We start from the raw sequence: 14,967 nt of genomic DNA, 5'->3' as shown, positions 1-14,967 counted from the left end.
AAACATTTCCATATGTAAAATTTCCATATGGAAAATGATTAGGCACCGTCTGTCTACTTAATACATTTTGGTTGAGGATAAGAAAGGATAGTCATTTCCTTGGGTTGCAAAATTATTTTTAAAAATATGATGAGTCTGATTTATGATCAGAATTGGTTTGGAATAATTTTTCAGGTTATTTTTCTATGTGTGCTAACATGGCCTTGCTCCATTAGAAACACTGCTTTACTTAGGGCAGGCCATAATGCCCAATGGAACACAAATGATTGAGAATACTGTAAGAAGCATTCGGCTCTAGAATATGTCTTCTACTAGAGTCATGCCTCTTTTATAGTGAAGTAAGGTCAAATCAAAATAGCCTGTATTCCTTATTCAAGATATATTGGCCCATACATAGTAGAAGCTTTAATGTATCACTGCAATAATCATAAAAGCACCGTAAAGAACCTCAGTGACTTCAAATGAAAAAAAAAGAAGATTCAAATATCATATCCATTGTCATCAATAGAGACTATTTATCAGCTGTACTAGACAATTCTGAGACTTGCCTCATTGTAAAGCAAAGAGTTTAATATAGAGGTTGAGTTCTCAAGAAAGATCTAGAATGGAATTATAGGCTTTCTTAGTTTAAAATTCACCCAAACATTTCTAATTCATTCAGCATAAAAGATCCTAATTGGAGCTGTGAATGTAAACAGTGAAGATAAATATTTAAGGCATTATGATCACAGTTAAGATTATTATGTGGGGAGTTCATTTTCACCTGTAAATGTTCTAAGTAAACTATATAGATATTCAAAATCTAGGGGTGCCTGGGTGGCTCAGTCTATTAAGCATCCGATTTCAGCTCAGGTCATGATCTCACAGTTCATGAGTTCAAGCCCCACTTTGGGCTCTGTGCTGACAGCTCAGAGGCTGCAGACTACTTCGGATTCTGTGTCTCCCTCTCTCTCTCTTCCCCTTCCCTGCTTACACTCTGTCTCTCTCTCTCTCAAAAATAAATAAACATTAAAAAATTAAAAAAAAAAGCCGAAATCTCTACATGTTAGGACAAGTGCATTTCTACAATGGGCCTCGTAGGCAACAGAAATTTTAAAATATAACACTGTTTGATGAAATAGAAGTGGAGTTTCAAAACCTAACTGTAATAGTTTTATAATGAAAAAGAAGGCTGCTTTTGCCAATAACTAAATCACCCCTAGAAGCCAAGCTCCAGCAATTATAATCAACTATAGGAAAGAGCAGGTGAATACTTTTCCAAGAATGAGTAGCATTTGAATTTCAAATTTCTTACATGAAGATTAAAAATATTCAGTGTCTCATCATTTAACAATAGCAGCTAGAGAAAGACAAGTAATTATAAGGAGCAGAAAACTTGGCTGTATCAAATGTTAATGTCAGGAAAAAATTAATTGGCATTTATCTACACCAATCAATAATTCTGAAATCTCCTTATTTATATTCTTAACTGAGGTGGTCCAAGCTGTCTGCTACCAAGACTCATATGCATAGAGGCCAATATGAATATTTTTAACACTCTGATTATTTAAAATGTAAGATTTTCTTTTAAATTACAAAATGAGCTTTTAGGAGGTACCTGGAATCATGTCTTTCAATCAGATCTGAAAGAGTAAAACTGAAATTTCTTAAAAAGTTTTAGATCTTGAATAAGTGCATAGTTAGACAAACGTGATTTCTCATTCTAAACATAAAACTATAAAATTTGGTGATGTAATATAGCGAAAAACCTGCTTCATTTTCCTACCTACTTCATGATAGATTTATCTTAGAGTGCTGTGTGCCTACTTTTTGCAAAGCATGGTACTAGGCAGTTTATATATGTCCTTTCCAGTATTTTCAGTGACTCTGGACGTGGAAAATACAGGTGACATAGAGGCACTGGGGTGTGCTGTGTGACAGTTAAGAGTGTAGAATGCCTAGGTTCACCTTGGGATGACAATCAACTGAGCCTCTCCATGCTTTAGTTTCCTAATCTATAAAAATAGGGGGTAATGATAATACTATCATTGGGGATCTCGGGGGAATTAAATACAATAATATACATATACTTACATTGTGCTTTGATCATAAACCTTAAAAATATTTATTATTACTACAACTAGTAGTAATATTTATTGTTAATCTAATTTTATACAGGAGAAATGGAGACTAAGGGAAGGCAGGGTCACATAAATTAGTTAAGTGATAGATCTTGGCCTAAAACAAAGCTCGACCTCAGATCTACCCCAGGCCAACCTCTTCCTGTATATTTGTTGGCTTACTGGATAAATAAACGTGGATTATTAGATAAATTATTTACACTAAGCAAAGAAGAAAAAAGGAGTGTTATGTAGAAGAGATATTAATGTCGAGTTATATAGGGAAAACAGCAAAAAGTATAGGCAACTTGACCATAAAAACAACACTGATAACATCTGAATCGATGTAAAAGTCACATTGGTGGCATTAGTAGAATACTTCTGTGCAGAATCTTAATCTGTCTCTGAGGGGTCTCTAATACAAGTAGACACAGTACATAGGGGGCACCTGTGAGATCATTGGTTAAGAGTGTATGTGGAACTAGTAAAAATGTGGCACATCTCCTCACAAGGATAGACTGATATTTAAAAAAAGCTATTTGAGAGGTTAAAGAGAAATATGTGGCGACACATAGTTTACCTACGTGACCATGTCAGAGCAGCTAGTGAAAATGTGCCTAATAACATTTGAAAATGTTCATGTAATTCTCTTACTTGACCATCACAGTTGAGATCACAGCTACTCTGGTTGGAAAGATAATCAATAAAAAGAAAGGGTGCATTCTAGTGCCAGTGACAGCTTCCTTTTCAAGAACTGGCACTAAAGTACTCATCCAAAATACCAATCATGATTTACAATTAGCTCTCTGTTAAGAAAGTTCTAACCTTGCCACCTACAACAGTACTTCACACATGCTACACCCTAACTAAAATAAATGACTCACTATTTTCTTTACATGCCTTATTTTCGTGACTTTTCAGTTCCTCTGTCTTAATGTTCCGATCCCTCATTCCCACTTAATCTGAATCCCATCTGTCTTTACAGACCTTGTTCTAAGGTCATATTCTACAGAAAACTGTAATCGATTCTCTAACTGGATGATCATCTGAATTCTCACAGTAGTTTTAACTCTGTCTCTTCTGTACCATGTATCTCAATTGACGCAAACATCTATCTATTCATCATTTCACCTTTACATCCTCTTCAGCTTTGCATATCCAATGCTTAAAGAATATATATTAAATGAAAGAGCTGTGATAGTTTTAGACACTTACAGTATCGTAAAGGTAAAAGTCTTCCGATTGTATGTAACTCCCAGGAGACAACAATGAGAACATGATATGGGTGTAGACATGTTTACTAAGGGCAAAGGCACAGTGTTTACGTGAGGAGTTCCAACAGAGAAAAATATAGCAGGAAGAAAACCCTGCTATGAAGAGATCCTAAGTGTATCTCAGTGGAAAATGTTGTGATCCTCAAGGGATTTTGGAGCCCTATATTTTTGTCTGTGTCATAAAATTTACTGAGTGTTAATTTTCTTTTCACTTAATAGCAATTTGTTTTTCCATTATGGTTAATGTCTTGATTATGAGGGAACTTAACGTCAGTTTACCTGGATAACTGAGAGACATCTCTTCAATACTATTTTGGTTTTTGATTTTTGTTATTTTATTTTTGATTTTTTGCTATTTATTACTTATAAGCATCTGAAATAATGTTTCACTTTTTAAAATGTTTGCTTTAATGTTAATGTAGCTTCTAAAATATGAGTTCTAAGACTGAATAAATGTTGTCAGTTTTGTTTCAAAATTAGTCCTTAGTTTCTAAATTAGTGTTATGTTTTGCTCATAAGCCCTCAAAATATTTATTAGTATTATTAGTAGTATGTATTGTGAATCAAATTTTACACGGAAGAGACTACAACTTCATTTCTTATCCTCAGTTTGTAAATTAGTGTTTGGTGCATGGAAGTTGTTCACCATGAATCTGATGAATGAATAAACCTTAAAATGGCTGGGTTTAACCTAATAACAAAATGGCATCCTGGGAAATATCATAATCCTCGCTGGTAAAAGAGCTATATAAAAGTATCTTGATTTGGCATTTGACTTCAAAGTTCTTAATCTAGTCTTAAATGTATAGCAAGTGCTCCGTGCAGCTCTGTGAATAAATGAGGAATAAATTGATAGAAAGTCATCATCAGAGAGAGTAGTTTACATAGGCATTCCAGAACCAATGATATGAAGGCAGCTATACTGATGATTGAGTAGCTAATTCTGTTCAGTTTCAATAGCTGTGAAAATTTATCATACAAATTAATTCATTATTTACAGAATAATAAAGTTTACCTACCTAACAGGCTGTCATCATTGCAAGTACCATTAATCAAGTATTTTCCTTCTGGGCACACACAGGTGGCTCCAAAAGGATTCAGCAAACACAGGAAGTCACACACTAAGTCCAAGCATGGATTGGGTACTGATTAAAACAAAAGAAAACAAAGAAATTCATAACTATAAGTACAATAGGCTTCAAAAATGTAAAATTTAACAAGGTGAAAGGATGCAGTAGCAATGTTGAAAAGACATCCTATCAAATTGCTTTTGGGTGTATGTCCTTTCAATGTTACCATTCTCCTTTATACGTAAAGAGAAAGTGTTAACCAACACCCATCCATAATTTACCCTGATTTACATTTCTTCTCTCCCAAGAGAGAAGAAAGTATTCAAATATATGCTTTGTCACTCTTCCATCTGACGTATTTTTGGTAAAAGAGTTGCTCTGAGATACCGAAGTACAGTTTGGGTCTATGTAAAACAAATCCAGCCAACCGAAGTCTTGAGGGACCTAATACTCATTTTAGATAGCTTCAGAACTGCTGAACAGACAGAAACAACTTCCCCCTTGTACTTACAAAGACTTATAACCCATATGTACTTGTTCAAAACACAAACAGAGGATATGACTTTTTTTTTCCTCAACACCACATTTAACATGGTTTCCTTTACATCAGGTTGAAGTTTATGTGCATGTAAATGTCTGCCACATTTATTTTTGTCTAAATTTCTCACCAATTAGCATCTTCTGCAGTCATAACTTACTCCACAGCTCTCCTTAGAGGATCTGTCGTTAGAATGACTATAAAAATGGCTTTCACTCTGTTAGAACCACTACTCAAACACCTATTATACTTAGGGCAGAGTTTTATTTGTTTATGTAGTTTTTACGAAGGTGGTAATATTTGACTATGAATAAGAATCAAACAGAACTAGAGAATGATAGAGAGTGTACTCATATTCACCTTGGAACTAAATATGTCAGATCACAGGTAAAAAGCAATAAAACCTTGGATAGCATTTCAGAAAGTTCTTAGGGGGCTATGTACTATTTTAATCTGTTTCTAGAACTGATTTAGATAATTACCAATTGTTGCCTTTCCAGATAATTGTACCGAATGAGGTAAATATCTTTTTATTTGCCATAAACATTATCAACAAATCTTACACAGTTTCTTGAAGTGTAAACTCATACATAAAGACATTATTTCAGCCACTTTTTTTTTTCTACTTTGTTCTTCAATATATTTGGTAGTTGTGTTTGGAACATATCTTTCAAGATAATTACATCAACCATTTACCTATTCCTTTCTAGGAGGGAAAGTAACAATAAAAAAGTCACAATCAGAGAAAATATAACCCTTGAAAGCAGTACCCCTAGGATGATTTTAAAGATGGAATGTTGATGTTATGATTGTTATTGGTTATCAGTAACAAGAGTCAAAATGGCTAATGATGTATTTCACTACTTGCATGGTTTATATATAGACTCACAGGTTTTATTATGACTTTTAGAAAAATAGAAGGAAACTTTTGTTTTAAATAACCAAGTCAATTCTAATTTCAAGGAAACACAGTCCAACACAAAATAAACTTTTGTACCATTTATATCTTCACTGTAGTGATTTAAAACATTTAGTGACTTCAAAATTAAAGTTACTTAACTCTTGGGATTAAGACATTAAAAGAGTTAAAATATTTTAAAATACTGTCTTCTGAGAGTCATATGGAAAAAAATTCACCAATATCAAAAACAGTATAAAATATACTTACAGTCTAGCTGTTTATAGCGATGAGATATCAAAACACCTTTCGTTTTATCAACATCTAAAGCTAGGTACTCTACTGAACCATGGCCAAATTTTTGTACTCGAAATACACCATTTTTAGGTCCTGCTCCATATATATAATCTTCAAAGATATCAATCCTATGTGGATGTAACAAGCCTAGAATTTTTAAAAGATAGAGTTATAAAAGTTGCAATGTAAATAAATGCTTGGACTTAACACCAATTTTATTTAAGATCACGTAGAAAATCTTATTACTGTGGTTTAAAAAAATTTCAGAATTATAATGTTTTTACTATTAGCTGAAAAGTTGTCATAATTAATTTCTTTGCAGTACGAATATATGAGATACTAAACACATCACTCACAACATAAAAAAAAACATTTCTATCATCACTTTAACCATCTGCAGCCCCACAAAGCATTTGCTGGGGGCTTACTATATGCAGAGTCATCTCTCTGTACAGTTTGCAGACAAAAGAAAAGCTACAGGCCAGCCTTATCCATTGTACACAATTAGGAAGCTCACAAAATTCTGAATTTGTGTTCTAGATCAACTTAATGATCAAATTAGATTGCCTGAATGACAAAAAGAAAAGAAGAGAAAAAGGCATTACTATTGTTGTTTTGAAATGGGATCAAGAAAAGAACCTGGCAAATAGCAATGGTGCACATGACGAGTGTGGCTAACAATAATAGAGGGCATCATTTTTCCCATTGTAAGAAATAACTGTTACTTTAAGAGGTTTTATGAAAAGAATTAATCTAACTTTTGATACTGAAATTTATAACAAGCAAAATGACATTTATATTTTAATTATTATCTAGAGGCTGTAAAACATAAAATGCTTTTTTAAAAACTTATATATGCTACTTCAATGTACTTAAGCTGTAAAGGTCAACTTTATTGTAATCAGGTGTAATATGGAATTTTTTTGTCTGTCTAGGGCTATCACAGAAAAAACACACATTAGGCAAAGGCACAATGAAAGTTCAATTTAATTATTTTTCTTTCAACTTCTCTGCTTTTGTTAAAAAAACCAAGAAGCAGAGCTATATTCAGTATATGTAATATATACATATAAAAACTTCAAGTCCATATGATAAACAATTTGTGGTAAATAAGAGAAGAAGTTGTGGTGGATAAGGGAAAAATAAACCAGAAGGGAAAGAAATTAAATTCACCAGAAAGAACTGAGATTGCCGGGCAAAGAAAGTGGGAGAAAAAAAAGAATAAAATATAGGAGGTAGTCACAGAGGCGGGAATAAGAAAGGGTACCACAAAAGAAGAGCACAGGTAGATTCTGCACTCACTGGAGGTAGAGGTAAGTTATTTTTACACACTGCTTTTCTCTTGAATGCAATGATTGTTACAGTGATGCTTTATTATATACAATCATTCATTTTTAAAAGGCATTTTATTTTAATTCTTTTTTGAGAGAGAGGGTGCAAGTGAGCGAGGGGCAGACAGAGAAAGACTCCCACAAGGGGGAGAGAGAGAGAGAGAGAGAGAGAGAGAGAGAGAGAGAGAGAGGAAGTGGAGTTCCCCCTGGGCTCAAGTTCACCCAAAGTGGGGCACGAGCTCACCTGATGTGGGATTCGAACATACAAACTGTGAGATCATTACCTGAGTCAAAGTCAGAGGCTTAACGATTAAGGCACCCAGGTGCCCTACAATAATTCATTTCTGCTTGCTGTCACTGCAATTTGAAATAAAAACTTGTGTTCAGAGGCACTAATGTTGATTAACTCAAGTGTTCTGCCCAGAATGTAATATCTACAGAAGGAACAGAATGAGTATTTTCTGAATCTGAGAAGCAATGGACCATGTTTGTCCTAGGCTAAGTTCTTCTGGCCTGGCCTCTTTGTTCTTCTACTGGGAATAAAAGTTTTAATCCATAGTAAGAGCAACAACTTGTAAGGAAAAAGAAATTGAGGAAACTCAGAACGTAAACCTTTCATATTTATATTTACATATCAGTACTTAATATACTCAATAATAATTAAAGACAAAACAAAAGCACTTCACAAACCTTGTTTGCTGCTGACAGAGACTACTGAATCAGAGCCATCATACAGAACACTGCCAATAACAGAAAGCTCAAGGTCAGCCCAGTATATTCGTTCACTAAAATGATCCACAGCCAGACCTACAAAATCAATACATAAGGATAAATAAACAAAAATAAATGTGAAATTATTTAAAATTATATTTCTGCTTCTTAATATATAATTATGATGGATATTTTTCTTCATATATCAAAGAAATTACCCAGTCTACATTATGGTACTATAGAAATTAGAAAAAAAAAATGAATAACTAATCTTTATCTGAATTAAATGTGGATAGCTTACCTAGAATTTAATTAGCTATAGTAAAAATTTTCCTTCCTATATGAAAAGTTACCCTAAATATCCTTCATTTCCACACTTACTGGTTTCCTAATTATGGCTATTTTCTAAAAAAACCTTTTCCATATTTTAGTTTTTATCTTTTTAGTATATACAGAATTAACTAATCATTTAAACCACTTATCTAACCTTTATTTAAAATAACTCAGGGTGTGAGGCTCCTGGGTTGCTCAGTCGGTTAATCATCTGACTTTGGCTCAGGTCATGATTTGTTAGTTCAAGCCCCAGGTTGGTCTCAGGCTCAGAGCCTGGAGCCTGCTTTGAATTCTATGTCTCCCTCTCTCTCTGCCCCTGCCTCTCTCTCTCTCTCAAAAATAAATAAACATTAATTTTTTTTATTTAAAATAATTCAGTGTAATTAGTTATATTTTGGATATCCTCATGAAGGTATGTTTCTCAAATATAAAAGGTTCATGGGCTTAATCATAAGACATTTTCACCCATTAGGAGTTGGCCTATGGTATTGTGAGACACCTGTGTGCATACTAAAGTTTAAACTGACTGAAGATTGATGGTTATAGTAGACAAGAATGAATGACAAATTCTGTAATTAAGGTTCTAGTTGTGCTTACACTTTTTCACTCGAATCATTAATTTTCTTTGGGACTGCTTGTCTTTATTTTTATCATCAGTATCTGTTAGTGAATAACAATCGACTAAAATAAGATGTGGTAAAAAATAATGTTTTTTCTACTTATTCAGGTTTTTGTTTTTTTATTTCATAATGTTACTGGAGTCCAGACAGTATCCTCTTGCAAAAATATCGACAGAATGCTTTCTGTCTTAAGTAAACTTCCTTCAATATAGAAAAGTAAGATCTATAACATATAAATTGTACAGTTAGTCTTCACTGTTATAGATATTTAATTTTTGTGACTAGTCTGTATATATGATGTATTAAATTATAAAAACTGTACAATGAAACTAAAATACCTTTGGCAGCTGAAAGTTAGATAGCTTTCTTAATCAGAACATTCAATAAATAACTGAGATACACTTCAATGGCAATGCAACTGAATGAAAGGTATTGTTGAATTTGTGGTAATTGGATTCCTCTGTAGACAGTCCAAGAGTTAACAATCAGAGTGAAAAATAAACAAATAAACTCATGGTGAAGATAATTCAAGAATATTTTTTTAGTTGTTTGTAGATCTAGCCCGAATGTAATCAAATCAAATATAAATATTGCTTCTTGAGTATAATATAAAGATGTACTATGCCCAATCAGTCTCTAAGAAATGACTTAGCAATTAAAACAAGTGGCCCATGTTTTACTAGTTTCTACTCGATGACTGATTTGCTATTTGGAGTCATGTTGGAAGTTATGATTTTGCTTCTTCATGTATAACTATGGGCGACATGAACCATAAAATGACCCAGTTTCCTTCTGCCACCATTATATTTCAGAACAGTTGTCTAAGAAGGATTAAAAGACTTTTTTCTTTCTCTTTCACCAATGTGATACAATAAAGAAGTAGATTTTCAAAAGCTGTCCCCACAATTGTCCTTCACTTTTGGATATTAAATTTGTTAATATCCAATTTGTTAACTGTGGGAAAGACAACAAAGGGTGTGTAATACAGTCTAATTACCAATATTATTGCTTCAGATTCAGCAGCAGTAAGACAGTTTTCAAAAGTATCATATATTGCATTGTTAGTCTAGGCTTGTCCAAGACAAACCCATCTTTATCAGCTCTGGTCACATATTGTGCTATTGGATGGAATTACATCTAGATAAAAATTATATAACAAAGCTTTCAGATGAGTGGGATTTATATTCCAAAAAATCCACAAATCGATGATTTCGATTTTTCCTTAAGCCCTTTAATAAAAGAGATAGTCTTTTAAATTAAAAAGTTAATAAAGGAATCAACTAACTTTTCTTGTTATAGACATGAGAGTGAAGTTTATATGAAAGAACAAGTTCATTTCTATCTTTAAAATATCACATCTCCTTTTTGTCTTTAATAAAGTACTGATAATAAAACAGAAAAAAAAATCAATTCCCAAGAAAGTCATTTTTATCTGAACTGGGAATGATGGATATTTGCAACCAAGTCTGTGTAACTACATGTCACTTTGTTCTAATCAAGTATTATGGAATCACAATTTGGAAGGTTTTTAAAAGATAAAGGCATGGGTTCACTAAGTTTTACGAATATATGATAAAGGCCCTATTCATATAGTCATTTTCTTAACTTCTCCCATGATGTCAAGACTATTATTACATTTTAGGGATTTTTGAATCTCACTTTTGTTGAACTCTGAAAATTTCCAAGACCTTCCCACTAGTTCCTCTATATCCACTATGGTCTTAAAAAAAAAGAAAGAAAGAAAAGAAAAAGAAAATGGAAATGGTCAAAGCAAAATCTTATGAGAACCGACAATACCAATGGGATATTTGAGAAGACTTGAAGAAAGTAATAAATTAAAATCACTGTGTTCTCAGAAATAGAGAAAAAGATTACATACATTCTGCGTTAAAGGAAAGTCAACATTTGTAAGTTAGTACTAACCAGCAAGTGTGCACTACCATATTCTTGATTTAAGAGGTGATAAAAAGGGTTCAAAAACTGAAAATATTTACCACTATGTGAAATTTATTTTTTAATTGTTAAAACTATTTTTTGAGATAGATTTCTTACTTCCAGTCTTAGATTCCAAACTAAAGTTACAAACACATGCGAGCGCGCGCGCGCACACACACACACACACACACACACACCCTTATCTGAGTGTGAGTAAAATAAATGCATCAAGAAATTCCAAAATAGTCCTAAGTTCTATCCATTTTATTTAATTATATACCTTTTGTTGTATAATAGAAAATAATTTACAGATTGAATGAATAATTATAACTAGTTCAGGGCCAGTATGTAATTCTTTAATTTCTCAGAAACTGTCATGATTTGGGGGAAGCTAAAGGCAACATAAATAAGCTTCTAGGTATCAAATAATATGTATCTAAATAAAAAACATGTAATCTTACATGCCTTCTTACTGGAGGGAGAGCTGGAAAGTATCCTCCCTGACACATCATTCATTAACCCAATATATATTCATAAGACACCTCCCTTGTACTATACACTGTCAGGTACTAGGTATGTAGCAAAGAACAAAACGGATCATGTTCCTACTCTCATGGAGTATGAAGTTCAACTACCACACAATTGACTGAATCAGAAGATAGATTATGTCCTTTGTTGTTAATATTGTGCCTAATAAAATAAGACAAGTGTGTCGTTTGTTAAAAGAGGCCATAAAACCACACCATGGGTTAGAATGTTAAAAATTGTAGGCATTCATCTCTTCATTCATTCAATACATAATTATTCTTAAGCACACACTAATTACGGACACTGTAATATTCTTCAATGTGCATAGGAATACCAGTAATAATTTTGATTTAAATTATTTATGGTCTGATTGGGTGGGTACACAGAATATACATTAAAGAGTTCACGTTCTACTGTATCATTAAAGTAGTAGATGATGAAGTATCAACTATGGAGATAACGAGTGCTATGAAAGCCCAAAGAATTGAGGTATTCCCATCATGATTTTGTAAAGTATGTAATGGTAGGGCTGGTAGTGAGCAAATACAGGTCTAGCTAAGTGGTGGGCTAACTGTTCAATTGGATTGTACAATTCTAACCCTGGAATACACAGGGGTTACCTAAAGGGATAGAGATAAGCTCACATCTATTCTATTGCTGTTCGATCCTGCAGATATCCTGTGTACCCTATTAAAGTACAGATATGAACAAATGTATTACATCTCAGTGCATGCATTCATTCATGGATTCGTAAAGGAAAGGTAGCATTTCCAATAAACCCAAAATGTAAAGAACAACATGTTGCACTTGGAGGGTAACAGAGGTATTATTATAGTTACTGATTTCAATATAATAACCTTGGAGTCAGGGAAAATATTTAGAAACATATGCCAAGAAAAAAAGAGAGAGAAAAAATAGGTACAAACAAGTCTTGAGATGTTTCTGGGAAGACAAATAATGAACTTACTTCCACAGAGGAATATCTCATAGGGTACACATGCCTCTCTCCATATAATGTGTACATATACATAATAGATGCAGAACAATGACTTATTGCCAACTTTTCATTATACCTTTCTAGTAATATGCTGTTTATGAAACCTAATTATCTATTATTTCCTAAAGATCTCATGAGATTTGTTCTTGATTCATTTTTATATCAATAACATTTAGCATGACAATACTCAAGAGTTATTAATCCCTGTAAAGATAACATTTGAGATGTTTCTGCCTGACAGAATAAAATCCTGCCTATGAATACAAAACCAGCATTTCCAATATTAAGAAAGCCACTTATGAAGCAGGTGGGCATGAAGTAAAGTAATAGGTTTTTATATGTGGCTTGTGGATTTTTAAAAATCTTACAGAATTCAAATTGATATGCCATAAGAAAATGAATCAAATTAACAAAATATACTAAATGACATTTTTAAATGAATAAAAATAATTATCAGTGTTAGGAAATTATGATGGATGTTACATAGAATACATATATAAGGTTTTAGCATATATTTGCTTTAAGTGTATTTATTTATTTTGAGAGAGAGGGAGATAGAGAGGGAGAAAGAGAATCCCAAGCAGGCTCCGTGCCATTGGCACAGAGCCCCACACAGGGCTCGATCTCATGAATCCTGAGATCATGACCTAAGATGAAATCAAGAGGTAGATGCTTAACCGACTGAGCCACCCAGCACCCCTAGCATATGATTGTTTTTATAATTATTCTTAGCCTCTTAGATATTCAGGGAATTATATTCATCAATTTACATCGATTTACATATGATTTAAATTGTTATGAATTCTCTATAAGGTAGATATTATCATCTACATTTTACAAATGAGAAATTTGATGCTCAAAACTTTATGCAGGCTGCTCAGTTTTAACTCAAGCCTATATAAATGGCAGACTTAAGCTCTTTCTGCTGCTGTATATTTTCTTTGTGCAAGTCATTATAGTATGCCCAATAAGGTGTACCGTAGTTCTTTTGAGACTCTTCCTGCAGCTTTTGTGATTCTGAATCCAGTTGTTTTGCTCCAGTTGTACAAACATCTTTTCAGTCTTCAGTTCTGACTGTGACTCTTCTAAATATAAGCATCTCACAAAATTCTACCCTAAGAAGACGCTTTGTTTCCCCCTCTCTTGTCCATCTGAACAACCCCAGCAACTTTAATCATTGGCTTTCTTTGCTAATTCCCCAAACTTTAAGTTTAAACTCCAAGCTTTAATCTGTAGAACTAAAATTTTCAGTTATCTGTGAGATATCTCCATCTGACTGATTCACCTGGGGCCATAACCACACCTGCAACATTTGCCGGTGATTGACAGCAACACACAGTCTGTTCAAGTGCCACCTTCTCAAAGTTCTACTCTAAAGACCTACTAATGTCACACTGCAAACTTCCCTCCACCATTTCTGACCCTTCTTACTCTATTTTCACTCTTTTTTTCCATATCACTAAACACCTCATAACTTTATAATTTACTTTTTAAAATATGGTTTTGCCTCATAACCACTAGAAGAATAGGGATCTGTATGTTCACTCCTGTATTCCAAATGCCTAAAATTATCTCTGACACACAGTAGGCACACACACAAAATTAGTTGAATGAGTGAGTAAACAGCTTTCAAGAGTCTACTCCTGTTAAGTGGAGCAGAAGTTTTCAAAGCAGACTTACTGAGAAGAAAACTCGCACATGCCCAATCACATGGAGTCAAAAGCCTCACACCAACTTCTTTCTTGATATGTCTCTGATGTCTGATTAGAGCTGGTTATCTACTTAACATGAAGCAATGGTATTTGTCTTGGTCTCTGAGATCCTGCCTAGGCTGACCCCTACCCATCTCTCTAATCCTTGTCTCATGCTATTTTCTAATTTGTTTACTATGCTCTTTGGCTTTCCTACCTTCAGGTCTCTGTCCCATTCTTTGCTTCGTGTTGCAACATCATCCCATTTTTTTCTACCCCTTCACATAGTTTAGCAATTAATCTTAACAATCAGCACCTTGGAAAGCCTTTCCTCTCCACTATAATTAAAGTGACACCTGCTGCATGGTGCACCCCCTCCTATCAGATGTGCACACACACAGTTTGGTTTTTGTTTTTATGGTCCCCCATATTAGAATTTAAGCTCTGTGAGTGTAGGGATCCATATATCCCATATAATACATCTGATTACCGATAGTATCTGGCATATAGCGAGCATCCAATTTTTTTAATGTTTATTTATTTATTTTTGAGAGAGTGTGCATACATATACATACACACATACACTCTCACACACACACACACACACACACAAGTTGGGGAAGGGCAGAGAGAAGGAAAGCAAGA

At 33.6% G+C, this 14,967-nt stretch overlaps 1 protein-coding gene across 1 annotated transcript in view; it reads right to left on the bottom strand.

The window, feature by feature from the left end:
- Positions 1-14,967, bottom strand: part of LRP1B (LDL receptor related protein 1B) — a 1,876,868-nt gene that overhangs the window by 84,217 nt on the left and 1,777,684 nt on the right. The window contains exons 80-82 of the mRNA XM_049615676.1: positions 8,198-8,314; positions 6,150-6,323; positions 4,393-4,518 (exon numbers count right to left, since the gene is read on the bottom strand). Coding sequence (XP_049471633.1) covers positions 4,393-4,518; positions 6,150-6,323; positions 8,198-8,314 — 417 coding nt within the window. The remainder of the gene's footprint in view (positions 1-4,392; positions 4,519-6,149; positions 6,324-8,197; positions 8,315-14,967) is intronic.

Source organism: Panthera uncia (genome assembly GCF_023721935.1).
Source record: "Panthera uncia isolate 11264 chromosome C1 unlocalized genomic scaffold, Puncia_PCG_1.0 HiC_scaffold_3, whole genome shotgun sequence".
Lineage (NCBI taxonomy): Eukaryota > Metazoa > Chordata > Mammalia > Carnivora > Felidae > Panthera > Panthera uncia.
Note: the sequence above shows the minus strand (reverse complement) of the source record. Positions and strands in the feature narration are given on the sequence as shown.